This window comes from Danio rerio, chromosome 22, assembly GCF_049306965.1.
Source record: "Danio rerio strain Tuebingen ecotype United States chromosome 22, GRCz12tu, whole genome shotgun sequence".
NCBI classification, from domain to species: Eukaryota; Metazoa; Chordata; class Actinopteri; order Cypriniformes; family Danionidae; genus Danio; species Danio rerio.
This window is the reverse complement of record NC_133197.1, coordinates 6,923,781-6,950,003: the sequence shown is the minus strand read 5'-3', so window position 1 is coordinate 6,950,003 and position 26,223 is coordinate 6,923,781. Positions and strand designations below refer to the sequence as shown.

The following is a 26,223-nucleotide window of genomic DNA, read 5'->3' as shown; positions in this document are numbered from 1 at the left end:
AAGTTCATTGTTTTGAGTCCCGACTGGGCCAGTTGGAATTTCTGCATGTTCTCCACACTTCATGTAGGTTTAGAGGTCTGCATTCATGTACCACAGGACCCAACCAGATTTCTTGCGGTGTGGGAATAAATTTCTGTTGTATAATAAATAAAGTTACTGTGATAATTCGAGTTTGCTTGTTGAACTTCGTTGGCTTTATGTAACATAGTATGATGGTTGTTGTGTGATTCTAAACTAAGCTTTGACAGACTTATCCGGTTTGTTTCGTTTTGGTTTAGATTGATGTTTTGTTAGATTAGTTTGAGTGTTTTGCCACCCGTGTATTTTTGAGTTTTGTAGTTTAATTAGTTTAGTTCGGGTGTCGTATACACTGAAGATCTCGGTTTTTATTTGTGTTTCTTTTTGACGCCTAGTTTAGACATTAGATTTAAGTATTGTTTTGTTTTGCTAATTTCTTTGATTTGGCTTACACTTGTTGTTTTTGTTTAAAGATAATAATCATAAATGTTTATCCCCCCCCCCCCCCCCCCCCCCCCCCCATTTATTAGTGTTACAATTTTTAAATATTGAGTAAAAGCTTAAATAAGAGTAACTGATCCTTGCCTCATTCTTGATCTGTCGCACACATTACACCTGTCTCACTTAAATGTTACAGCATCCCACTTTAACATCATAAACACGTAACAGTCGGTAACTCTGGTGTAATTTTTATGGGATCAGGCTGTAGAGTCCTGACGTTATTTCAGAACAGCGTATCTGTGATTTCCTCATTCTAATAGGCTACTTGTACAAGATGGCACCGGTGAGCTTCCGATTTGCAAGTGTGTGTGTGTTCATATCCAGTCGCATAGAACTATGACGGAAGAGATGAAGGTTTTTCTCTGCGTTGTTAAAATCATTATTTTATTATTAAAAAAGAAGCTTGACTCAAACATGGTCATGTGAAGGTGATTTCATTTTGCTTCTGCATAACACACAATTAGGCAATCTCTCTTAATATCAGCCGAGTCTGTTTTGCGTCTCTCAACAGACAACAGAGTACAAGCTTTCAACACACTCACACTTTACAACATGCATACATGCATATGAGATGTATAATATCACAGATTGTAAATTTAAATATTAGTAATAAAGTAGCAATAGGCGAGGCAGTGGCGCAGTAGGTAGTGCTGTCGCCTCCACAGAAAGAAGGTCTCTGGGTCGCTGGTTCGAACCTCGGCTCAGTTGGCGTTTCTGTGTGGAGTTTGCATGTTCTCCCTGCCTTCACGTGGGTTTCTTCCAGGTGCTCCGGTTTCCCCCACAGTCCAAAGACGTGCAATACAGGTGAATTGGGTAGGCTAAATTGTCCGTAGTGTATGAGTGTGTGTGTGAATGTGTGTTTGTGGATGTTTCCCAGAGATGGGTTGCAGCTGGAAGAGCATCAGCTGCGTAAAAACTTGCTGGATAAGTTGGCGGTTCATTCCGCTGTGGCGACCCCGGAATAATAAAGGGACTAAGCCGACAAGAAAATGAATGAATGAATGAATGAATGAATAGTAGTAATAATACAATAAAACTTCCTTAAAATATAATAATTTACTACAGCATTAGCATTTCTTAGATATTAATCAACATAACGCACACAATTAGGCAAACTCTCTCAATATCAGTTGAGTCTCTCTTTTGCCTGGTAACCACTAATATGTTTAAATAAAGATACTCCATTATTAAACACAATGCTGCATTGTTCATCCTATTAATAAATTATAATGCATCTAGCGTTTATAAAATATATATTTACACATACATGTATGTAGTCATGATATATAAACATGATCTGGTGCCGTTTGTGGTTCTCATCTCGTAGTCAGACAGAGAGGTCTCTAAGATGGAGCATCTAGGTTGATGATCCCAAGCTCTCGGTGTGGTTAGGGTATAGTTGTTTCATGCAAAAACACAAGGAATAACTCCCTTTTTTCAGTCCACCAGAAAAGTAAAATTATCTTTAGGATGTGCACTACTCAATAGTAGTTTTTGTAGGACTGAAATGATCCCAACGGAATTTGAGTAACCACCGAGTACAAACTCCAGCATCATCAGGGATAGAAGGAAAGCAGATCAGTGCAGTGAGGTAGGCCTATGCAGCAGCGTAGTGAGGATGTCCTCTCCTGTCGCTGATAATTTTTATTTATTTATTTAGTTTTTTAAACATGCTTATTTTTGGTAACGAAAGTGCTAAATCTACACCTCCTACTTCATAGTTCTATATGAACACGCACACACTTGCATCTCGGAAGCTCCGCGGTACCATTTTATGCAACTATAATTGAGCACTAGTGCAGCCAGTGCTCACGACTGTTACACATGCTGAACGCATGATCACGGCTTTCTGCTCATGTTTTTTTTTTCACACATCTTCTGCATAACAGTCCTCAGAGTGGGCTTTACCATGGCAGAGCAAACTGAAGATGCACTGTCCTTAAAGAACGTTCAGCTTGCATTAGAAAACGGTCAGTTTACTGTTAGGAAACCCACATCAGGCAAGTCTGTTGTATGGGAGTCTGTTTCACGTGTCATAGACACAAATGGAAAAAAACAATTACCCTTTGCGCGATGTGATAATATCTCAAAGTTTTACCCTTTAGCAATCACAAGACTGGAAGCTCAGGTTTAAGGTAGCACTTATCACAAAGGGGCAAATAAAACTGACATTTAGCCTACAATCCTTGCACAGCCTACACTTTATCTGTTATCTCTCGATTTTGGTAGTATCCAATTTAAATGTGAGATTTTGGAAACCAGATCTAAATTTAGCAGGAACAGTTTGGTAGAAAATATTTTAAGTGAGCAACAGGTGAACAAAGACTGAATATACAATGTGAGCGGTCTGGTGCGGAATAAAACCTAGCAAGAGCAGGATTTTTAAAAAATCAGTCCCGTGCAGACCTCTGCGTGGGTTTCCTCCAGATGCTTCGGTTTTCCCAACAGTCCACAGACATGTGTATAGATGAATTGCGTAAACAAAATTAGCATTTTCTGTATAAGATTGTGTGTTTGAGTTTGACAGAGTGTATGGGTGTCTTCCAGTACTGCGTTGTGGCTGGAAAGGCATCTACTGTATAAAACATATTCTGGCGTATGTTGTGGTTCGTTCCACTGTGGCGACACTTTATAAAAAAGAGACTAAGCCAAGGGAAAGTGAATGAATAGATGATATTTGCAGCCAACTTCATTCCTTTCCTTAAAGTCACATCAACAGACTATGCAGAACCAACATATTTTTGCTCTTTTGCTAATTTAATTTCTTCTTTTGTCGTCTTTAATTCACTCAAGATAAAAGCATATATCAGAAAATTTACTGCAATAGACCCTTTTAGCATTTCCATGTTTCTCAGTAGCATACATAGTCATAGTTGGGTAAACTTGTGTGGGAGAATGGTAGAGCACAAAAAATCTCAAATCTTTTTTTTATATTTTTTTTTTATAGTCCTATTTGCTGAAATAATACAATAAAAAAAACCCACAACGGTTTTAATCAAGACTATCAGAAAAAAAAGGGAAAAAACTGTGAGACTGATAACTGCAGCCAGAGGACAGAATAACATCAAATTTACTGTCCTGCCTTATAGACGCTGCATTACAAACACCTCGAACAAGTTGCAATTCGTGTTTGGTAATTTGACTCAAAGATGATATAATACATCCATAAATACTCATTTAATACTCATTAATTTTTCTTCAGCTTAGTCCCTATATTAATCCGGGATCACCACAGTAGAATGAACCGCCAATTTATCCAGCATACGTTTTACGCGTGCAGCGTATGCCCTTCCAGCTGCAACCCATCACTGGAAAACATCCATAAACACCCATTCGCACACACTACAGATAATTTAGCTTACCCAATTCACCTATAGTGCATGTCTTTGCACTCCACACAGAAATGCAACCCGAGGTTCGAACCAGTAACCTTCTTGCTGTGAGGCGATCGTGACGTCAAATGTTTATACATTTTTTAAATAAATTGAAGTATTAAAAACTTTTAATGAGTTAAGAATATGATGACTGTTAAACACGTCATGACACTCTTGTGAAAATGGTCAATAGTTTCAGATTAGTGTATACTGTAAATTATTTTAAAACTGGCACCCTGATCAATAATTAATTTAATCATTGTGGATTTAAAAGAAAATGCATAAACTGTATATAATGTTAGCAGATAATAATCTGAAACTGAAAAAGTCATTTGATAAATCATTCATAACTTACCAATTGGAAGCCACCAGCACAACAAGAACAAAGCAAAAATGTGAACCATTTCCTTTAAGCGTGTTTGACTTTTGGAGTGTTGACTTTTGCAAGCGTGTTTGTAAAGTGTGATTATCCGCTGAAGCCCAGCTTCTTCATCTGGTCTGTGAGTCCTCCCACAACACACTCTCAGAAATAAAGGTACAAAAGCTGTGATCGGGGTGGTACGGATTAACTTTTGCAGCTTTTAGGTGCTATTCTGTGCTTTTTAAAGACCAAAATATATTTTAAAGCGCAAATGTGTACAGACAGAGCCTTGTATAGTTTACAACCACACACTCTGAACACATGCTGTATGCAAAATCAGTAATGCAGTGACAATCTTATGTCATCATGTAATGAATCTTTTAATAATAGATTTAAAAAAGGGTTTGTAATCATGCAGAGAGGATTAATGGAAAAAAAAAACAGAGTTGAAACTGTCAGCTATCTCACTTTGTCAGAGGTGTTATAATTAGCAACTCAACGCGAGTCAAACTGAAACCTGCTGTGGTTTGATCTTCTTTAGACGCACAATAACCTCTGGTCAGGTGAATTCTGGACAAACAGACACTAAAAGATGATTTCCTGTTCATCTCTTCTAACAGAGCTATTTTTTGATAAATACCCCAGAAAGAGTCAAATAATCAAAGCTAACAGCCAATGTAAAGATTAATATTGCAAACTGTGACTTGTGTTTCTGTCTGTTTAAGTATTAAGTGAATGTTTGCTTTAATTCCTAATGACCAGTTAAAGTCACCAGTTTCAATCTGATAGCAATAGCTTAGAAATATAGAAATAAGGTGTTTACATGAATCCTGTTCAGTCCAACAAACTTCATAATAATAATAATAATACTAATAATAATAGTAGAATAATTTGTTGCATTGTATTTAATGCTTTCTTAACGCTCAAAGCACTTTAGATGTAATTTAGTAGTATAATAATGGTAGATTAATAGCTGCTTGCTATCTAAAAATAGAATCATAAAGCATTTTATAAAATTAAAAAAGATTAAATAGAGCAGGTCCGAATGAAAGGTATAGTTCAGTATCATTAGCAAAATTTTTATTTCTTTTTTTCACGAGGCTCGTCCTCATTAACGACCTTAACATTGAAATTCTATAGATCATGTCATTATACAAATGTGTGTTCTTGAAAACCACCAATCATTACTTGCACTCACATACCAATCTCATTGGTCCAATAGTATTAAATGTGACATTTAAGTTGAATAAATCAATAAAAACATTAACATTGTGTTCATTTTAAAATTCAGAAGGAAACTCTGTGTGTCATGATACTCCCTAAGTAATTATCACGTGGTGTTCAGGTCCTAATTAATTAGTTCAGGTGTGTTTGATATGGGTTGCAACTGAAATCTGCAGGAAGGTGGCTCTCCAGGAACAAGGTTGGCCACCCCTGGCCTAGAGTATTTTTTAACATACCATTTACATTTTACATTACCTAGCAAAGTTCAATAAAATAGTAAATTTTTCACTAATGGGTATTTGGCGCCAACAATATAAACAACCCCCCCTTCCGCCCTAGGATACTAGAGGGCGACGATGGTATGGTTACGTTTGACAATGTCTTATGATGCTGTAAACAACATTGCAATTCTCGATATTCAATTAGTTGTTTGAAAAAACAATTAAACCATAACAGTTAATAACAGAAAGACACAAAGTGAAGGATGTGATCAGAATTTAATAGCTAATGTGCATTATACATACATTAAACTAGGATGTTTTTTGTGGTTACATTTCAGAGTGCTATTGGTTAAACTTTTTTTAAATACAAACAAAATTATTACAATAAATTTATAATAATAATATTACACCAAATATGCAAAGACAAAACAAAGAATTTATCTGTGCAGAAAATATGTGTGAATGAAACCAAAAGGAGTGAAAGATGAGCTCTAGCTCTGGTTCCAGTAAGCCTATAGGCTAGATATGATCATCGTCTTTTAGGGACATTGTAATAAACAGCCTGCATGTCTGATTTCTGCAAGGAAAAAAAAAACTCAGTCAGGAATCTTATATTATAACAGCAGAAAATGTATAGGCCAGTCTATATTTCTCTCTAAATTACATAGCTATTCTATTAATAAAAAGAATGTATTATTGTCATGTAAAATAAGTTACTTCAATGTTAAGGCTCGTACACAACCGGGACGCTTTTCGTTTGCGTTTATCATCAGCATTTTTCAATACGTTTTTCTGCATTCAAACCCAAGCAACGTTTCACTGGCGTCGAGCAGAAGAGTATGCAAAATCACCCCTTGACGTTAGATGGGGCTACACAGCTTAAAGCTTCTGACACCCACTTGTAACATAGAAGAAGACAGAAAGTTGATACGCTTGTTGTTATGGATGGTTCAAGTAGCAGCTCCAGCTCTAGGGATAAAGAAATGATTATTGTTCACCAGAACATTAAGCAGCTCCACGTTCATTTCGCCTCTGGGCAATTTCTTCAATGTGCACTCGCATTGACAGTTTTGTGTTTAAGCGCCTCCAAGTGCTTTTTACAGTAACTTTAGCAGCTCTGTGCATGTGAACAAAAGTACCGATCTGATTGTTGGAGAAGGTTTTGACGCGGTGCGTCAAATAAAAAAACGAGCATGAGGCATTTTTTTTTTTTTTTTAAATGATGCTTTTACTCCTGGGGCCTCATGTACGAAGACTTGCTTGGAAATCATACTAAAACATTGCGTACGCACAAAGCTGTAAATGTGCGTATGCAGAAAATAATTCAGATGTATGAAACACTGCGTACGCCGAATCTCACGCATATTCTTTTGTACATCCGAATGAACGTGAAACTGAGCGCAACATGCACGAGCACAAAACCCCTCCCTGCCTCCTCCCCCGTATGAATATGTTAATGACTATGCTAATAGTAAAACCCAACGAAAAAGTAATGGCAAAATCAAGCAAAAAGAGAAACTTTGAACAGAATGTGAACGGGAGGTGCTGCTTTCGGAGGTAGACCGGAGAAAAGCGGTGTTATTTGCAAGTTTGTTCTCCGGAATTAACAACAAAAGAAAAAAATAGAGTGGGAGAGTTTAGCTGATGCGGTTAACACAGTTGGGTCTGAACATCGCACTGAGTGAATTAAAGAAGAAATAGTGTGGTTTATAGGTGTAAAATGTTGCAGTACCCATAACAGTCTCAGTGGCGCAGCTTGTAAGACACGAGCTAACACATTTTGACATGTTCGAGCATGAACTCGGTTCGAATCCAGCATCTGATGCACTCATTCTTTTTTTTTTCCCCACTACATATCAGATTTTGCCAACTATTTATCACGAGAAAGACAGGTAGGAATCATTAATAAGTTTGTGCATCATATTTTATTTGCACATTTATTGAATGGAAATGTTTCTGATTCACGCATGCAAAGTGTCTTTATAGCAATGTGCGAGCAGTAGATAGCTCAGATTACATTGGGAAAACAGGAGACCGCTGCAAATTGTGCTTTAAAGGGTCACAAAACACCAAAACACATTTTTGAGCTGTTGACAGTCGTATATGTGTCCCACACTGCTAAAAACACTATTAGGACACCTATATTTCACTAAAAAGTGTAAATTGGTTCTTTTTGCGTTATTTCAAGCAAATTTGTACTTCCGGTTTGAAATGAATTTTTGAAGCTGCGTCACGGTCATGACATAATAGCGTGTATTCCAGCGTGCAGACTGGGCGTCTTTGCCAGAGTGTGTCTTATTACGTCTTACAGTGTGATGCATTAATGCATGAGTAAGGCTTGGTTCAAACCAATCAGCGCGCTCTATTGTGCAACTTCATTAATATTCATTAGTGTCACCGTGTTTACACCACAAAGACGCCACGTTGTGTTGACAAAACAAGCGTGGAGTGTTGCTTTTATAGTTTGCTGCCGTTAAGTTTCGTTTTCATTTTCTCTCTGTGAGAGCTTATCTGGATCACGTGTGGATTAACAGTGTACGCGACGCTCGACAACAATAACTTGCGTGTCTAAGGGGGAACATTGTTTACTTGAGAGCTGTTCTCATCTGCAAATGCTGAAATCTGGATTCGCTTGTAGTCTTCTCTTCATAAAGACGCGGCTCTAGTTGCTGGTGATTGTCCTGTCTCTACAGATTTGGTAAGTGAGCGACCAGTGCTCTTTGTTTATTCAGTTTGTTCGTATCGAATTAAGTTAACTATTGCACTGAGTGCAGAAATGTTAGCACCGCATTTTGTGACCGGAATAACACACGCGGCTTTCTGACGCTACCTGCCGTGTGCATCTAAGTTTCCGGGAAATGCAGAGTTTTTTTTTTCTCTCATTCGCTGTGCGGTATCAAACATTGCATGAAAAATACACGCTTAGAGCAGATCCTCGAATCAAATATCTCGTTTGTCGCGAGAGGCATGAATGAATTCCCTGAATGAAAGAGCCAAACTGCAGTTAAAGTCCAACATTTAATAATTTGGCAAATAATTCGACTACAGATGTCCATGTAGGTTAAACACCATCGCTTTCTCCTGTCTGTGTGGGTGTGTATTTTGACTCTGAAACCTCGCGCGTACACAAATAGACACTCCCACACCATCCCACTTTAGTTCCTCCGACACTTCCCCCCTAAACAGAGCTGGACACGCCCACTTTTCTGACTTTTTCCAAAGTAGAGGTGTGAAAACACCCTGCTGAAACGAGGGGGTTTCATGGCCCTTTAATGTTTAGCTGGTCAACTACATGGTATGGAAACCTTATATACCTGCTAGATGAACCCGTCTCATACAGCTGCCATTGCAAGGCTCAGACACTTTGTAGAGTGCAATTTAACACAACTGCCTCTAAGAGTCGCCAATGGAAATAAAACACACACGCACAAAAAATGTGCGTACGCCAGCCAGAAAGCTGCCGTGAAGCTGCGCACATTCCCACGTTCAGTTCATTGTTAGTAAATCCAAACGTGAGCGATTCTGAGCATGAAACCTGGAGTACGCAAAGTTTTTGTGCTAGGCAGCGTTGATACATGAGGCCCCTGGTGTTTTGAGAGAGGTCTGGATGCAGACCTAGTGCAGTGTAATCTAAGGGTGCTTTCACATCTGTAGTTCGCTTCATTTGGTCCACACCAAGGGCAATAAATGATACATTGTTGCATCTTCTGCCGTCTTTAGGTCGTTTTCACACCACACTGGTGGCTTTGGTCCGAACCAGTTGAAACGAATCAAAATGCAGTCATCTGACAAAATCCACATCTCTCATTGGCCAGATGTTGTTAAACGTATTTCCTAAACTGCTTATTGATTGGTTAGAATTCACATGCAGGAAAATGCCAATGAACTTCCGCAAGTAAACAAAACCGGCAGACAGAAAATGACGCTTTTTACTCTGGAGGGACGACTGCGCTGACTGATTGTATCCCTGATTTAGACAAACTATACATTTCAAGAATGAAGCGCGGCTGGAAAACACTGTTTTAATGCATCACACGTCACTTCAGGAGGAGGCTTAAATTAATTTAGCTGGACTGCGACATGGTCATCTTGTGGAAATATTACTAACGATCCATAAGGTAATGCTTTCCCCTCTCTCTCTCTCTCTGTTGGTAAAGCGCTGTCAACAAATATTTTTCCTCCACATCCCATAATGCACAGTGCATCAGCCTACGGCAGCTGAATTAGTCCGAAAGGCACAGTACTTTTTGCGGTTGGACCTGTTTTAGTACGGATCATATTCTCACCACAAACCGCTCCAGGGTTTGTTTGAAAGCGTACCGAGACCACCTCTTCAAGCAGGTCTCGGTACGATTATTTAGTCCGCTTTCGGTGCGCACTCGAGTACGATTGCTGCATTCTCACCTGCCCAAACAAACCGCACTAACAGGGAAAACGAACTTCAGTGCGATTTAATCGAACTAAATAAGGCAGGTGTGAAAGCACCCCAAGCTGCATCCAATTCTTTTTAATGCTCACCTAACCCCACCCCTAACCCTACCTGTCACTGTGACGTCACTCACCCCATCGAGTGCATTGTGTCTGATATTGCACCGCTGAGTGATGCAATCTTAGCTTGCATCATAAAGGCTGCATCCAGATACTATTGCATATACCAGGAAAATGGCTGCTACAAACAAATCAGGTTTAACGCATGACTTTTTTTTATTTGTATTGTTTAACCATAAATTTTACGATTTAAAAAAAAAATGTTGCAGTGCATATCAGTTTTACTGGAAATTAAGAAAAATCAAAGGATTTTGATACATTTAACCAGGGGTTGGAAACGTCCGGCTTCCAGGCCGTATGCGGCCCGTGAGACCATTTGATCGAGCCCAATCCGTCAATTCAAAACCACCCCTCAGGAAATAAATAAATTTCTGGTATAGAAAGTGACAGTTGTACACAATTGTTGCTCTGCAAAGCTCAGTTTCTCATGAAAATGATTTAAAGCATGTGTTGTAATGTTTGCAGCACGGGATGTGCATCATTCATTGACGTACATTCGAATCATTCATATTTTTAATAGCACGAACAAGACTGCATGCTTCTAACGGCATATTAATGTAATGGTCAAATACATGCACATTTGTGTTAGCGTGATGTTTAGTGATTATTTATATTAACCCTCATTTGTGAAATAAACAAACAAGTTGAGAATCAAAAGACATGCAAAAGAGAAACCATATCAGAGCCGCACTATTCTTAAAGTGACAGAGCGCAATATTACTGCTGCCGACTGTTTTTATTATTAATCAAACAACAAAAGGAGAAAATCCCTCACTGCTCTAGAGTGAAGGACTTTTGTAGCTGGAATGTTTTTCTGACAGTGAAGATGCTTAAAGCACAGTTTATTTCATATTTTTATTCTATTGTATTTATTTCCCTTTGCTTATTTACAGGGAGGAAAATAACTGTGCATATTTACAGTTAAAATCAGATTTATTTGGCCTCCTGAATTATTAGTGACCCTTTCCCCCCATTTCTGTTTAATGGAACGATTTATTTTCAACCTATTTTTAAACAAAACAAATCTAATAACTCATTTCTAATAACTGATTGCTTTTATCTTTGCTATGATGACAGCACATTATATTTTACTAGATATTCTTCAAGATACTATTATTCAGCTTAAAGTGACATTGCAAAGGCTTAATTAGTGTAATTAGGTAAGTCATTGTTTAACAGTAGTTTCTTCTGTAGACAATCAAAATATATATTGCTTAAGGAAGCTAATAATATAGGTTTCAAAAAATAGGTTTCAAAATAATAAAACCTGCTTTTATTATAGCCGAAATAAAACAAATAAGCCTTTCTCCAGAAGAAAAAATATTATAAGAAATACTGTGAAAATTTCCTCTGTTAAACATCATTTTGGAAATATATAAAAATATATTTTGGATTGGGATTATCAAAATAATCGCGATTTATGAATTTCTCATAATCGAGCAGCCGTTTAATTTAATATGGCCCCTAAACGATGTTACAAAAATGTGAATGGCCCTTGATAGAAAAAGGTTCCCCACCCCTGCATTAAACATTTCATTGGTAATTGGGGTTGGGTATCGTTTGGGGCTATTTCTATAACGGTGCTAAATTGATATGGTACTGGTGCCAAAACGATAATTTTGAGCCACAAATAAAAATAAATATATTTATTTAAATTATATATATATATATATATATATATATATATATATATATATATATATATATATATATATATATATATATATATATATATATATATATTAATATATATACTTATATATATATATATATATATATATATATATATATATATATATATATATATATATATATTAATATATATATTTTACCATATATTTATATATATATATATATATATATTTATGTATATATATATATATATACACACATCATTTTTATTGAACAACATAATTCATTTTAAAGTATAAATCAATTCAGATTTTAAATATTTGAATTGCATTTCTTTTGATCATTTGATTGTTAGCAAAAGTAATTTGCATTATGCAATTAACTTTACATTAGCTTACTAACTTGTGGAAAGACTGTCATCAAAATCAGTGAACATCTTTTTTCTAGGGTTAGGGCTTGAGTCATTACAGAGTATGTTTACATGGACACCAATACTCCAATTTTAATATGATTAAGACGATACTTTGATCTACCATGTAAATAGCTTCTTTTAAAAAAAAAAAAAATTATTATAGGTGCAGTAGGTGATTGTCGTTAGAAACATGTTTTGTTGTGCTGTTTGAAAGCCTCTTCACATTCCAATAGTAATGATTACAGTAAATTATCGAAATGTATTTATATGTATTTTTATAATATGCGTAAGGCATAAAACTAAAAAATGTTCATCCAATTAAATATTGTCGGAAATAACTCAATTACAACAGGTATCTCAATCTGTCTGGCAACAAATTTAAATTTAAATTTCTGCGCAGCCTCTTTAAGCAAACAGATATGTCACCCGCACGCACCCATGAAGCATGGATCTACTACTGAAAGAGACATCATCTGGCATACTCTGCATCAACCGGAATTTCTTTCTGAAAGACCAGCGTGGCCTTGTATTATTGAAAAGAAAGATTGTTTTTAAAAGGGCTTCTGCTAAAAATGCAAAATCAACTTTTCTAAACCCTGAATTAATATTGGAATTACTTTTGACATGCTGGAGGGCAATGACGTTACGCAGTTCAAAACAACGATATATAGGGGAAGTATTATGTTTAGAAGTATTATGTTTAGACAGGTTTGTTTTAAAACTTGAGTCTTTTACTGACTCGATTGGTGCAGAGAATGGTGTTAAATAGCTGATAGTGTACGGAACATCCTGTTACCAAAAGTGGTGAAAAGTCCTACAAAGTCCTAATCGTATACTGCTTGTCTTGCCTTCTATACCTTCCTAAACAGCCAGAATGCCCAATGACAATGTCCATATAACTCTAAGTTGTTTAGAATTATATTATGTTTAGAGATAGTGTGACACAATGTGTAGCCTGTCTATTTGTGCCTTTTATGTATCGCTTGATGATGCTTACTTGTAGCAGCACTAGTGGCACAGAAATTAGGCACCAAAATTCATAAGCTGATTTGGTCTGGTGCATACCGGTTCATATTTGTTGATTATGCTCCATGTTTGTTGAAGGTAAAAATGATGACAGTTGGCCAAGTGCTGTTCATTGACTTTCTGATGCACATCAAGCACACAACTTCAATCAGCAAACTTCAACTGCACCAACTTGCACTGCACCAATGTATTGCAAGATGGTCATAAAGTATCTTACCGTTTTTTGTGATTTTTGTTTGCACGATGTTGAATCCGATTGGTCTTCTTCTTGATTATAAACTGCATTAAAGAAAGATGTGTCAAAACAATGATGTCAATAACATTTGTGAATATTTCTTTAAAACATTTTAAACCTAACCTGTTTTTCTACGTTTCTTGGAGATGCAGCACATCACGGCAGACACTAAAATCATCAGAGATCCAACAACAGCACACATCCACACGATGTAAAACCAATGTAGATCCTCATCTGTAATAGACGAATTTAAGTCAATGATGAAAGTGAATCTGTCTGATCGACAACACAAACAGCTGCACTGTATCCCATTCACCTTTTTCTGCATGACTATAGTGCTTCAAACTATAAGATGAAGTTATGAAAAAAGTCCAATCAAAAGAACTGAAAAAAAAAAATCCAATAATAAGACTGTGCTTTGAATAATTCAGTAACATACTGTAGTGATAAAAGTGAGGAAGATTTGGTTTTGTGGTGTTCTTTTGATCCCTAACATACTGTTTTAACCCTTGTGTTCTGGGGGTGTGTTCATCCACTCCAGGGTGATTTTGAGCCTTTAATTTGAAAATGCTTTGAGGAAAATTTTCAGAAACTAGACAATATGCTCGGGGCAAATTTACGAGCTTTTCGTTCTGTTCATGGCTGTTTTTGCCCCATTGACCTCCATTTTATAAGGATTTTTTATTTTTTTTAAATGCAAATCCATGAAAGCATATAATCATGCATTCTTGATTGTTAGTGGTTTTGCCTGTAAATTTTGTAATTTGGTCAGTTTTACTGTTGGTTGTCATTTATATGGAGTTATTTGAAATATAGTGTATGTGAGGGTGTAAGAGAGATATTTGGGCACTTATATGTTTGGAAAAATCTAAATTATCAGCTTAGCTCTGAGAACATAGTAAACAGTAAGTGTATTATTCACACACACTATAATTGCTGATTTAATCCACAGAGCTCCATATAAAAACCTAAAGCTTTTCGCACAGGCCTATCTAAAGAGTTAATGGTGCCAACTGATGATCAACAGTAAAAATTTAAAATTGAACCTCTTCCTAACAGATAAAACCATTAACAATCAAGAATGCATGATTATATGCTGTTATGGCTTTGCAATTAAAAAAAACTCATAATGGAAGTGAATGGGGCAAAAACATCCACCAACATAACAAAAGGGTAGTTTATTTAAACGATATACAAATGCTAACATGTCACAAACATATCAGTGGTTAAAGCTATTTTGACTTTGTGTTGTTCATCCAGATTATTTTCTCTTCACAGTAACGTATAATTTCAGCTCAACCAATTTTACTGCAGAAAACTTATTTTTTAGTTGTGGTTATTCATGGTCTGCTAAAAATTAGCATTATTCTGGTAATAGTATTAAGTTGCCTTTTGAGTGTTTTTGAACACCTGGGGCCTCATGCATCAACGCTGCGTACGCACAAAAAACTTTGCTTACGCCAGGTTTCACGCTCAGAATCGCTCACGTTTGGATTTACTAACGATGAACTGAACGTGGGAATGTGCGCAGCTCCACACCAGCTTCATGGCTGGCGTACGCACATTTTTTGTGCGTGTCTGTTATTTGCATTGGTGACTCCTAGAGGCAGTTGTGTTAAATTGCACTCTACAAAGTGTCTTCTCAGCTGTATGAGACGGGTTCATCCGCATGTCTAGTATATAAGGTTTCCATACCATACAGTTGACCATCCAAATGTTAAAGCGCAATTTGCTGCAGTCGCCGGTTATCCCAATGTAAAATTGAATGCAACGCAGATTAAATATGATGCACAGACTTATTAATGATTCCTACTTGTCTTCCTTATGATGAAGAGTATAGGCAAAATCTGATATGTAGCGGGGAAAAAAGGAGTAAGTTCATCAGACGCAGGATTCGAACCGAGTTCATGCTTGAACGTGTCAAAACATGCTGACATGCGTTTTACGAGCTGCGCCACTGAGACTGTTACAGACGCTACAACAGTTTACACCTATAGATTTCACTATTTCTTTTTTTAATCCACTCAGTGCGATGTTTAGACCCAACTGTGTTAACCGCATCAGCTAAACTCTACCACTCTATTTTTTTCTTTTGTTATTAATTTCGGAGAACAAACTTGCAAATAACACTGTTTTTCTCCAGTCTACCTCCGAAAGCAGAATCCAATTCACATGCTGTTCAAAGTTTATCTTTTTGCTTGATTTTGCCATTGCTTTTTTGTTGGGTTTTGCCAAAGTAGAGTCATTAGCATATTCATATGGGGAGGAGGCAGGAGGGGTTTTGTGCTCGTGCATGTTGCGCTCAGTTTCACGTTCATTCAGATTTACAAACAAAATATGCGTGAGATTCGGCGTACGCAGTGTTTCATTCATCTGAATTTTTTTCTGAGTACGTACATTTACAGCTTTGTGCGTACGCAATGTTTTGGTATGATTTCCAAGCAAGTCTTTGTACATGAGGCCCCTGGTTACTGCTCTGGTGCAGGACAACATATATATCGTTATGCATGGCATGTGAGTGCAAAGTAATTTTACTATTACTACTGGGCTCTAAAAAAGGCTTGGTTATTTCAACCCAATTTTGGAAAAAAAATCAATCTCTGGGTTTTCGTTTTTAAATTTATATACCAAATTTAACCCAACATTTAGGATTAGTTCAATATTTTGTCCGAATTGGGTTGAAATTCTCCAGCATTTTTTTTCAAATTTACTATCACATTGCAAGATATTCTTTAAAATTCACTTAAGGTTGTTATCTCTCCATTTGACTCGCAAATTAAAAAAAATGACCCGTGGTCTGTTTTGAAAGCAGGGGGAAAACATTAAAGCGTTGGTTTTGTAAATCTTTCTTTTGGAACTTTTTCCAAATGACACGAACATTTAGAAATTTTGTATTTTTTTTTTTTCTTGACTGCTGTACACATTTAGGCTACAACGATGAACCCTCCCGCTAAACCCTTTTTACATCACAAAAACTACAGGTGTGCGCGCACACACGCAAAAAAATCTGCTGCTTTTACTTGTATAAATACTGTCTTGCTAAAATCTTGCTAAGAACTTTTATCATTAGAAAATATAAACCTTTATTTTCATTTTTTTTATTCTAAACAAACATTAAATGCATTTTATTGAAGTAGTGGTTAGCACACTTTGACCTTGAATTTTATGTTTTATCTGCTGGCTCTGAGATTAATGTTTAATTGTCCGGTAGATGGCTGTTGAACATTGTAACTAAAAATCAACATTGAAATTCAAATTTAATTTGCATTTTTTTAAACCCAACTTTTGAGTTTGTTCTATGTTGGGTTTTAATTTTCTAAGACTGCAATAAAATGTCATTACAGCTGCATGTATAACAACTAATTCCAGTTAATATGACAATAAAAAAAAAAAAAAACGGTTACAGCTCTCTCAAATATGGACAACTGTTGGGTTAATAAATAAATAAACAAATAAATATATATATATATATATATATATATATATATATATATATATATATATATATATATATATATATATATATATATATATATATATATATATATAAATTAAAGAAGGGGGCTAATAGTTTTGACTTTAACTGTGTTTAGTCACTCTGGCTGCCCTGTCCTGCGCGCGTTGTGAGTGTGTGTATGTATATATGTATGTGTGTGTGTGTGTATATATATATATATATATATATATATATATATATATATATATATATATATATATATATATATATATATATATATATATATATATATATATATATGTGTGTGTAAATATATGTGTGTGTGTAAATATATGTGTGTATATATATATGTGTATGTGTATATATATATATATATATATATATATATATATATATATATATATATATATATATATATATATATATATATAAATTAAACAAGGAGGCTAATAGTTTTGACTTTAACTGTGTTAAGTCACTCTGGCTGCCCTGTCCTGCGCGCGTTGTGTGAGTGTGTGTATGTATATATGTATGCGTGTGTGTGTATATATATATATATATATATATATATATATATATATATATATATATATATATATATATATTTTTTTTTTTTTTTTTTTTTTTTTTTTTCTTTTAAATGATGTGAGCTGAGAGTGCAACGCTATCTCACGGCAATTCGTAAGCTTTTGATTTAGTGGCTACAGACAACCTTGTTTAGACACGCGCGCACACACACACACAGGACAGGGCAGCCGGAGCGACACCCTTTAGATTCAACACGTATGATCGCATTCATCAAATTTGCTTAAACTAAGTATGGCTGTATTTTACAAGGATTCTGACACAACAACATGAAGCATACGCTTTACAAAAGTTGCGTTTAAGAGGGAACACGTCAAACTTAATGAAACATTAGAGGGCGCATGCTGAAAGACCGAGGAATGCGCTGTCTTTGACAGCTCGCAACTTCAACTGTCACTTTCTGAGTACATTTACATAAGACACCAATTATATAGTAAATTATATAATTATATATATAATTTATTTATTTTTAACCCAACAACTGGGTTTGGCAATAATTGATGGCAAAAAAGGGTATTGAAAAAAGTGTAGACAAAAAGAGTGACAGATTCCTTATAGTTTTACAGAGAATACTCCCATAATTTGTGCAAAAAATCCTGAGACGAGAGAAAAAAACTGGATGTTAAAGTCAACATACCTGGACACAGCTGACAGAGTGTGTTGATGTCCAGATGTGTGGTCTGGTTGCTGATGGTGTTGTTGATCACACAGCTGTAGGTGTTTTCATCCTGATATTCCACCTCCAGAGGTAGAGAGAGACTGATGCTGAGATCAGACACACTGATGCTGGACAATACACTGTTTCCTTTGTACCAGGAGAGACTCACAGCACTCACATTCACCACTGAACACAACACTGAACAATTATACTGGGACAATGAAGAGGAGGAGGAAGAACAGTCTCTGATGGTGACAGGAACAGGCAAACGAGCTGGAAATGGAGAGATTTGAAAAAAAAAAAAAACATTTTAATACATAAAAATCAAACAAGACTATTGGGTGGAGGGGAGAATTGATCTGTACTAACCATAGACAGAAATACTAAATTTTTCTATTGTCAGTTTTGATCCGATTATTTCTAGTTCATAAATGCCAGCATGCTCGGATCTGATGTTTGTAATGGTCAGAGATCCAGTTTGATGATCCAGTTTCAGTCTGTTTCTGAATCTCCCATCAAGAACATCATCAAATGTAAAGAAGTCTTGCTGCTTTATGTTGATTTTAGCAATGAGGGTGTTTTCAGCCCCATATTTCCACAGTATGTGGTCACCTTCATGCACAGCATTAAAGTTTAAAGTAACAGAATCTCCTTCCGTCACTGACACGATCTCACTAAACACACCTGGAGAAGGGAAACGAGTTTAGAGTTATTTGCTGGGAAAGCAATGTGTATAGTTTTATCTTTTATTTTAAACTAATGACTGAAAATCTTACAATTTATTTTTAATATAAATACTATAAAAAATGTATCAATCTAAAATTAAAAATATATGTGAATACAATTTTAAATAAAAGTCTTGTTGTCACTAATCCACTGTGCATTTCCTCTGCATTTTAATCAATGAACTTCCATAATGATTTATTTTTATGCTTTTTTTTTTGCTCTGCAATCTTACTAAATCTGGAAATTTCAATTTTAAAATTTTAAACCAGAGACCTAATTGCTTGTGGCAACATTATTACTAAAGATGATAATAAATTAATTCTGAATTAGTTAATTACAATTTTCTTACCGAACAAGGTCTTCCAGCACAAACAGAACAAAGCAAAAACGTGAAACAACATCTTGCTTTCAACCAGTTTAAACAAGACTGAAAATCATCTGAACTAAACTCATGTGACTCCTCCCACAAGAGGGATTGACCCTCCCTGTTTGTTACACGTTAGAAGTTGTTATTTTTTGTTTGTTTCAATTTTTTTTTTTTGGTCTTCGTTATGATTTGAACTCTTCTTAAGTTACAAATATTCTTTATTTTTTAATATCTAGCATATGTTTTGGAAAGGCAGTTCAGTGCTTAGCTGTGTCAAATTGCTCAGAGTATGATACTATTGTGTGAATTATGAATTAACAACATTTCATTCCAAAACCAATAGTACAACCCAGTGTTTTAAAATAGTGTATTCAGTTCCTAGTTTTAGTAAAAGGAAAAACAAAGTACACAGTTAAACCCATAATCTTCAGTGCCAGTTTTAGAGACATTGACAACTGAACTCAAACTGAAACCTGTTGTGGTTTGTTTTCATCAGAGATGTGGTTTGAGCTGCTGATGGACAAACAGCTCGTTTGTGAGACTGCATTGGCAGTGTATGTGTAAAGTTTGCAGGTGAAGCGTCTTCCTGTTCACTCAAAAAATGGCATTTGATGTTTGTTCAAACTACTTGTATAAAATAAGCTGAGGCAACACAATTCCTTGAGTTTTTTTAGAGAACCTAAATTTTATATATTAAATCTATGTAATTTTTAAAAACATTGTAAGATATAAAGATATAAATATAAGTTAGCTAAATTCCTTAATGTTCTAACACATTGATTTTGTGCAACTCAGCATTTTTGCACTGTAATACAGAGGAGAAATAAAAACCAACAAATTCATCAAAGATTCAAAAGGTTTGAATGTAAAATTTCCACCCACAGTATGATTTTTTTTTTTCACTTGGCTTTTCATGTCAGATATGGAGGAAGCTCTGAACTTAGCTCAACTATTGATATGATAAATGCATATGCTAACCTGTTGTTGTTTTCTTTCCTCAACCCAGTGTTTTTGGCATGTGAGTGAATTACATATTAAAGTTTGTAGGTTCCATAGTTAGCTGGAGAGTGCACAACTCCTAAAAGCTGACTTCTTAAACACTCAGTAAACCTCACTTCCATTTGGGTCACCAGGGCACCAATGTAACCCATCTGGTTCAACTTTTCAGTTTAAGAGCAGGTTTCAGATTATCATTAGGCAGACTGCCTGTGACTAGTACATCTTTTGAGGTAAAGGAAGTGAGGTTTGTTCGAACAGCTATAACTGGTCTTTGATGCACATGCAAACACATACAACACTGATCGTCAACTATTTAGTGCATCATGTACTGACCACTAAGGTATTGTGACTGTTGGGTTCAGGGTAGGGGGAGGTGTAGGTGATCGTCAACTACGTAGCGCACCTTGTACGCCCACTAAGGTAGTGACCATGCTATTGCGACAATTAGGTTTAGGGTAGGGGGAGGTGTAGGTGATCGTTAACCATGTAGCGGATCTTGTACTGCCCACTAAGGTTATGCCCATGCTACTGGAATGGTTGGGTTTAGGGTAGGGGGAGGTGTAGGCTATCGTCAACTACATAACGGACTTTGTACTGCCCACTAAGGTAGCGCCCATGTTACTGTGACAATTAGGTTTAAGGTAGGGGGAGGTGTAGGCGATTGTCAACTACGTAGCGAACCTGGTAAACTATGTCATCAAGCTGTGGGCTGCAGCGAGGACGGTCTTAGTGGATGCCTCAGATTGAGCAGTCGGCTGCAGTTGCTCTGTCGACTGCGCTCACCAAAAGCATAATGGGGAAACAGCTGGCTGACGACACTGCTTTAATGCTTATTGGATGTGACTAGGGGAGTCGGGCCAAGATGGCACCAACGTAGCTGATCCTTTTATTAGATTAGATTTAACTTTATTGTCATTACACATGTACAAGTACAATGCAACGAAATGCAGTTTAGGTGCTATAAAGTTTAGGTTCAGCAGTGCAATAGCAGCAAGTGCAGGATACAGGTATAAGTTATAAAGTGCAGTTATAGAATATGGTGATATTTAAAGATGGATGTACTATCAACATTATGTAGCTATGAATAGAGATTTACAATGAATGGATATATGTACAGGTTGCTATTTATAATCAAAAGTGTACAGATAGATAAACATAATTACAAATGTATATGCACAGTGGGTGTGTACATAATTACAAATGTCCATGTGCAGTGGGTGTGTACAGTTCAAATAAATTAATCAGTGCAATAAAAATGTGCAAATTTTAAATGTGTAAATGTTGAAAAGTATATATAAAAGTATATATAAAAAGACTCTGGATCAGTCTGAGCTTTCGTGAAGTTGCACATATTGCACATATGGGACCCACAAGATGGCAGCATAGTGGTTGCACGTTGCATGTCTTGTCCCTGAATCTACGTTTGTATCTACGTTAGTACTGAATTTATAGTGTTTTGTCACAGTTCTATAATTGCGCCGGTTTCTGGATTACACTACCGTATCATCTGTGTGTGTCTGCGGTCGTTCCTGGGCTCCTTTCGCCCTGGTTCGGGAGGTTAGTTGCTTCCTTGAGACATCGTTGTGTGAGCGTATGAACTGTACGTGGACTACCAGCTTTTTTGCCTGCTAGGCGCTCTCCAGTTTTCCGCTTGTTGCGTGTGTTGTTTGATGAGGTCAGAACAGTAGTTTGACAACACTGGCGCTTTGTTTACTAGCGATCATCTGTCTCAGTATCCAAACAACTCGGCTAATTGAAAATTTCGGACTGGATCATACAGCATGGATTCGGAGCCTTTTTTATGGATTACTCTACACCTGCGGGTGGAAAAAGTGGACTGGATTATAATAAAACACGATTGCAGAGCTGTCTGTCATCGGGATGCTTGTTAAGTTATAAACAAAGACTGTTCCTATTCTCTGCTGCACTATATTTTTTTTATTTGTGCAGTTCAGTTGAAGTTTTTAATGGCTGTCAACCCCCAGTTGCAGCTCTGCCTATTTTTCCTACAACAAATAGAGGGGCATACTCAAACATTCGTTCACCATGGGACAAAGCTTTGCCTATTTCATCGCTAGTCGCAACCAATTCAGTTTTTTTTTGGTTCACATGATCTGCATTATGACTTTACAGGACAATTTTTCTATGCCCATTTATCACCATAAGACTGTCAATAAGGATTTTTCTATCAGACTATTCAGACAGAGATGTCTCATCATTCTTACTGTTGATGTCAGGGAATATTCAACCTAATCCCTGCCCATTTAATGGCTCATCTTCGGACAGTTCAGCAAACAAATCAATGCCTTTGTTAACTTTTGAATGTTTTTTTAAGCATAAAGGTCTTGGAATAATGCATTTAAATATACGTAGTCTTTTACCTAAAATCGCTGAGCTCACTGCATATGTTTATACTGCAAACCCGGACATTTAAGTAATTTCTGAATCGTGGCTAAAGATATCCATTCCCAATTCTACTGTTTCTATGTCTGGTTATAATATTTTTCGACAAGACAGAACTTCTAAAGGTGGAGGGGTTGTCTACTGTAAGGATAACCTATAGTGTTCTGTGGTCATCTCTAAATCAGTTACCAAACAGTTTGAGATAATAGTTAAAAAAATTATTTAATCAAATAATTTTAATATTACAGTAGATGGTTGCTATAGACCACCCTCTGCTCCTGCATGTGCTTTAACCACTTTAAGTGAAGTAATTGCTCCCTACATTTCATCCGAGTTTATTTTGTTAGGGGACATGAACTGGGATATGTTTAATCCACCAGCATCCTTAAAATTACAACTAGATGCTTTAAATCTGACCCAGATTGTGCAGGCCCAGCCCTACAAGATATAATACTAAGACTATGGAATCTGGTACATTAATTGACATTATTCTTACTAATAGGCCAGAGAAATATACATCGGGCGTACTTTGTCAATGCCTTAGTGACCATTGTAGCATAGTCTGTGTTCGTAAGAGCTCTACTTTAAAAAAAATTCTCAGAAGTTTGTTTTTAAACGTTTTATGAAAAATTTTTGTGAACAAGCCTTTTTATATGAGCTGGCTGACATGGACTGGCAGAGAATTGGGCTTATACCAGATGTTGAAGAAGCTTGGGCATATTTTACTCTTTTGTTTAGAACTATTTTAAACAAACATGCCCCTTTTAAAAAATTTAGAGTAAAGAATCGTCTTAGCCCTTGGTTCAGCACAGATTTAGCTGAGATCATACGCCATAAACACCTTCTGGGGTAAAGCAAAGACTTCTAAAAATATGTCTGATTGGCAATCTTTTAGGGCTATAAGAAATAAATATACTCAACATATTAGACAGGCAAAATCAAGTTATTTTAAGCAATATTTGGCTGGTAATGGTCCTGATTCTCAGAGGTTTTGGAAGATTATCAAAAGAATGGAAAATGAAACAGTTTCCTCACATCTTCCAATTTTAATTAAACATGATGGAGTCGTTATTACAGACAAACTTAATATGGTGAAGCATTTTAATAGACATTTTGTCAATGCTGGTTGTAGCCTCAAGAATAGCTCTCCTGTTAACCAGACATCAACTCTTCACTCTCCTGCCTTAGGTCCTCACACATTTTCTTTCTGGTTGATAAAAGAAACTGAGGTACTTGGGGAACTGCTCAATTTGGATACTCACAAAACAGCTGGATTGGATGATCTAGATCCATCCTTTTTAAAGAAAGCAGCCTACATCATTGCAGAGCCTATCACATGTATTTTTAACCTTTCTCTCCAAACTGGTGTCCTATCAAGAGACTGGAAATCTGCTGCTGTAACTCCACTTTTTAAAGGGGGTGATAAAACAGATTTAAATTGCTACAGACCCATCTCGATTTTGCCCTGTCTCTCTAAAATATTAGAGAAGCTGGTCAATAAGCACCTCATTTATTATTTGGAGCAACATAATGTTCTCAATCAGGCACAGTCTGGTTTTAGATCTGGTCATAGTTGTGTAACTGCTACTCTTAAGGTTCTTAATGATATTATTTGTGCCATTGACAAAAAGGAGTATTGTGTAGCTGCATTTGTTGATCTGGCAAAAGCTTTTGACTCTGTGGACCATGAAATTCTACTGGATAGGCTAAGATATATTGATCTATCTGAGACCTGTCTGGTCTGGTTCAGGAACTACTGTTCTGGTCGTCTACAATCCGTAATCCCCTGCTTTAGAAAGGGGTCCCACAAGGTAGTATATTGGGGCCTACACTTTTTAATATTTATATTAATGATATTGCTTCTGCTGCAGGTGATTCTTACATACATCTATATGCTGATGATACCATCATTTATACTTCCAATTCTTCTCTGACTACAGCACTTTCTTCATTGCAAGCCAGTTTTTTAAGTATCCAACGCGCTTTTACCAATCTTCACTTAGTTTTAAATACTTACAAAACAAAATGTACGGTTTTTAATAGAAATTTACCACATGTTGAGATTCCGCCTAAAATTTCCTCATTGAACGGTACTGAGATTGATTATGTTGATTGCTATAAATATCTTGGTATCTGGTTAGATGGGAAACTGGCGTTTGAAACTCGCATAAATGAACTGCTTAAAAAGGTTAAAGCCCGCATTGGTTTTCTTTACAGGAACAAATCTTCCTTTACTCACTCTTCAAAGCAGCATTTGGTCAAATTAACAGTATTATTAATTCTGGATTATGGGGATTTAATTTACAGATCAGCTTCAAAAACTCTTCTTCACAAACTGGATGTTATTTATCATGCAGCAATTCATTTTGTTACTGGTGCACCATTTAATACTCATCACTGTCAACTGTATTCTTCACTGAATTGGCCTTCTCTTCAATCACGTCGACAAATTCATTGGTTTCTGTTCATTTACAAAACTCTTATTAGAAAAACTCCACAATATTTACAGTCACTTCTTAACATTCATGAAACATGCCGAAATCTGCACTCTAGTAATTTCATTAACCTTTGCATACCCAAAGGTCGCACTTCATTTGGTCGCTACTCTTTTCAGTTTTCTGCTGCTGATGCTTGGAATCATCTGCAGCAGACCTTAAAGCTCAGCACTTTCATTCCGCTATCATCTTTTAAAAATTCTATTCAATCAATAGTTCAAGATCACTGTGCTTGTTTTTAGATTTTTGTTGGTTTTATATGCTATTATCTGCATTTGTGTTGTTATTGTATTGTGTCCTTAGTGCTTTGTACTGCATCTGCTTTCCATGTTGCCTCTTGGCCAGGTCTTCATTGTAAATGAGAACTGGTTCTCAATTGACTTACCTGATTAAATAAAGGTTATTAAGAGGGAGACACCTCTGAGGAAAAAGCTGTTCCTCAGTCTGCTGGTTTTTGTCCGGGGAGCCTGAAGCGCCTGTCGGAAGGCAGGATATGAAACAGTCTGTGAGCAGGGTGAGAGGTGTCCTTGAGAATACTACGTGCTCAGCGCAGACAGTGTTTCTTCTGGAAGTCCTCTATGGCTGGTAGTGTGGTCCCTGTGATGCGTTGGGCAGTTTTCACCACCCGCTGCAGTACCTTACGCTCAGCAAGGCACTTAACAATACTTGGGTATTGTTATTTCGAAAGACCCTAAAGTCAGGTACGAAAATATATAATATGATTGTTAATATGGTAAGTGAATATATATATTAAATTTGTGAGTTCAAATGGATCTGTCTATTTTTGGTTAAATTATCATTTAAAAAAAAAGAAGCTCTTTTCACGATGATTTAACCAACTTTTTCTTTATTTGATAGGTGCATTTAAAGATCTAAATCAAATGCAATATAAATGCACTATAATTTGTTTATGAAACAATAAGCATCATTATTTAAGAAAATCAGTGAGGGAGGATTGAATATAATTGATTTTGATGTTAT

General features: G+C 36.2%; 1 protein-coding gene across 5 annotated transcripts in view; it reads right to left on the bottom strand.

Moving 5' to 3' along the window:
* LOC110437711 (CD48 antigen) overlaps nucleotides 1-19,436 on the bottom strand; it is a 49,937-nt gene extending 30,501 nt beyond the window's left edge. For 2 of the 5 annotated variants that reach the window (XM_068216413.1, XM_073937153.1), the window contains exon 1: nucleotides 13,535-13,596. Coding sequence is in view for 1 of the 5 variants with exons in the window: in XM_068216410.2 (XP_068072511.1) it covers nucleotides 6,229-6,276; nucleotides 13,535-13,596; nucleotides 13,676-13,786; nucleotides 18,232-18,525; nucleotides 18,622-18,936; nucleotides 19,328-19,379 (882 nt within the window). In the remaining 4 variants the exon portion in view is untranslated. Of the gene's footprint in view, nucleotides 1-5,956; nucleotides 6,277-13,534; nucleotides 13,597-13,675; nucleotides 13,787-18,231; nucleotides 18,526-18,621; nucleotides 18,937-19,327 lie in introns of those variants that run through there. The other 3 variants (XM_068216410.2, XR_012397687.1, XR_012397688.1) reach the window with 3 other exon arrangements.
* Nucleotides 19,437-26,223: the final 6,787 nt, after the last annotated feature.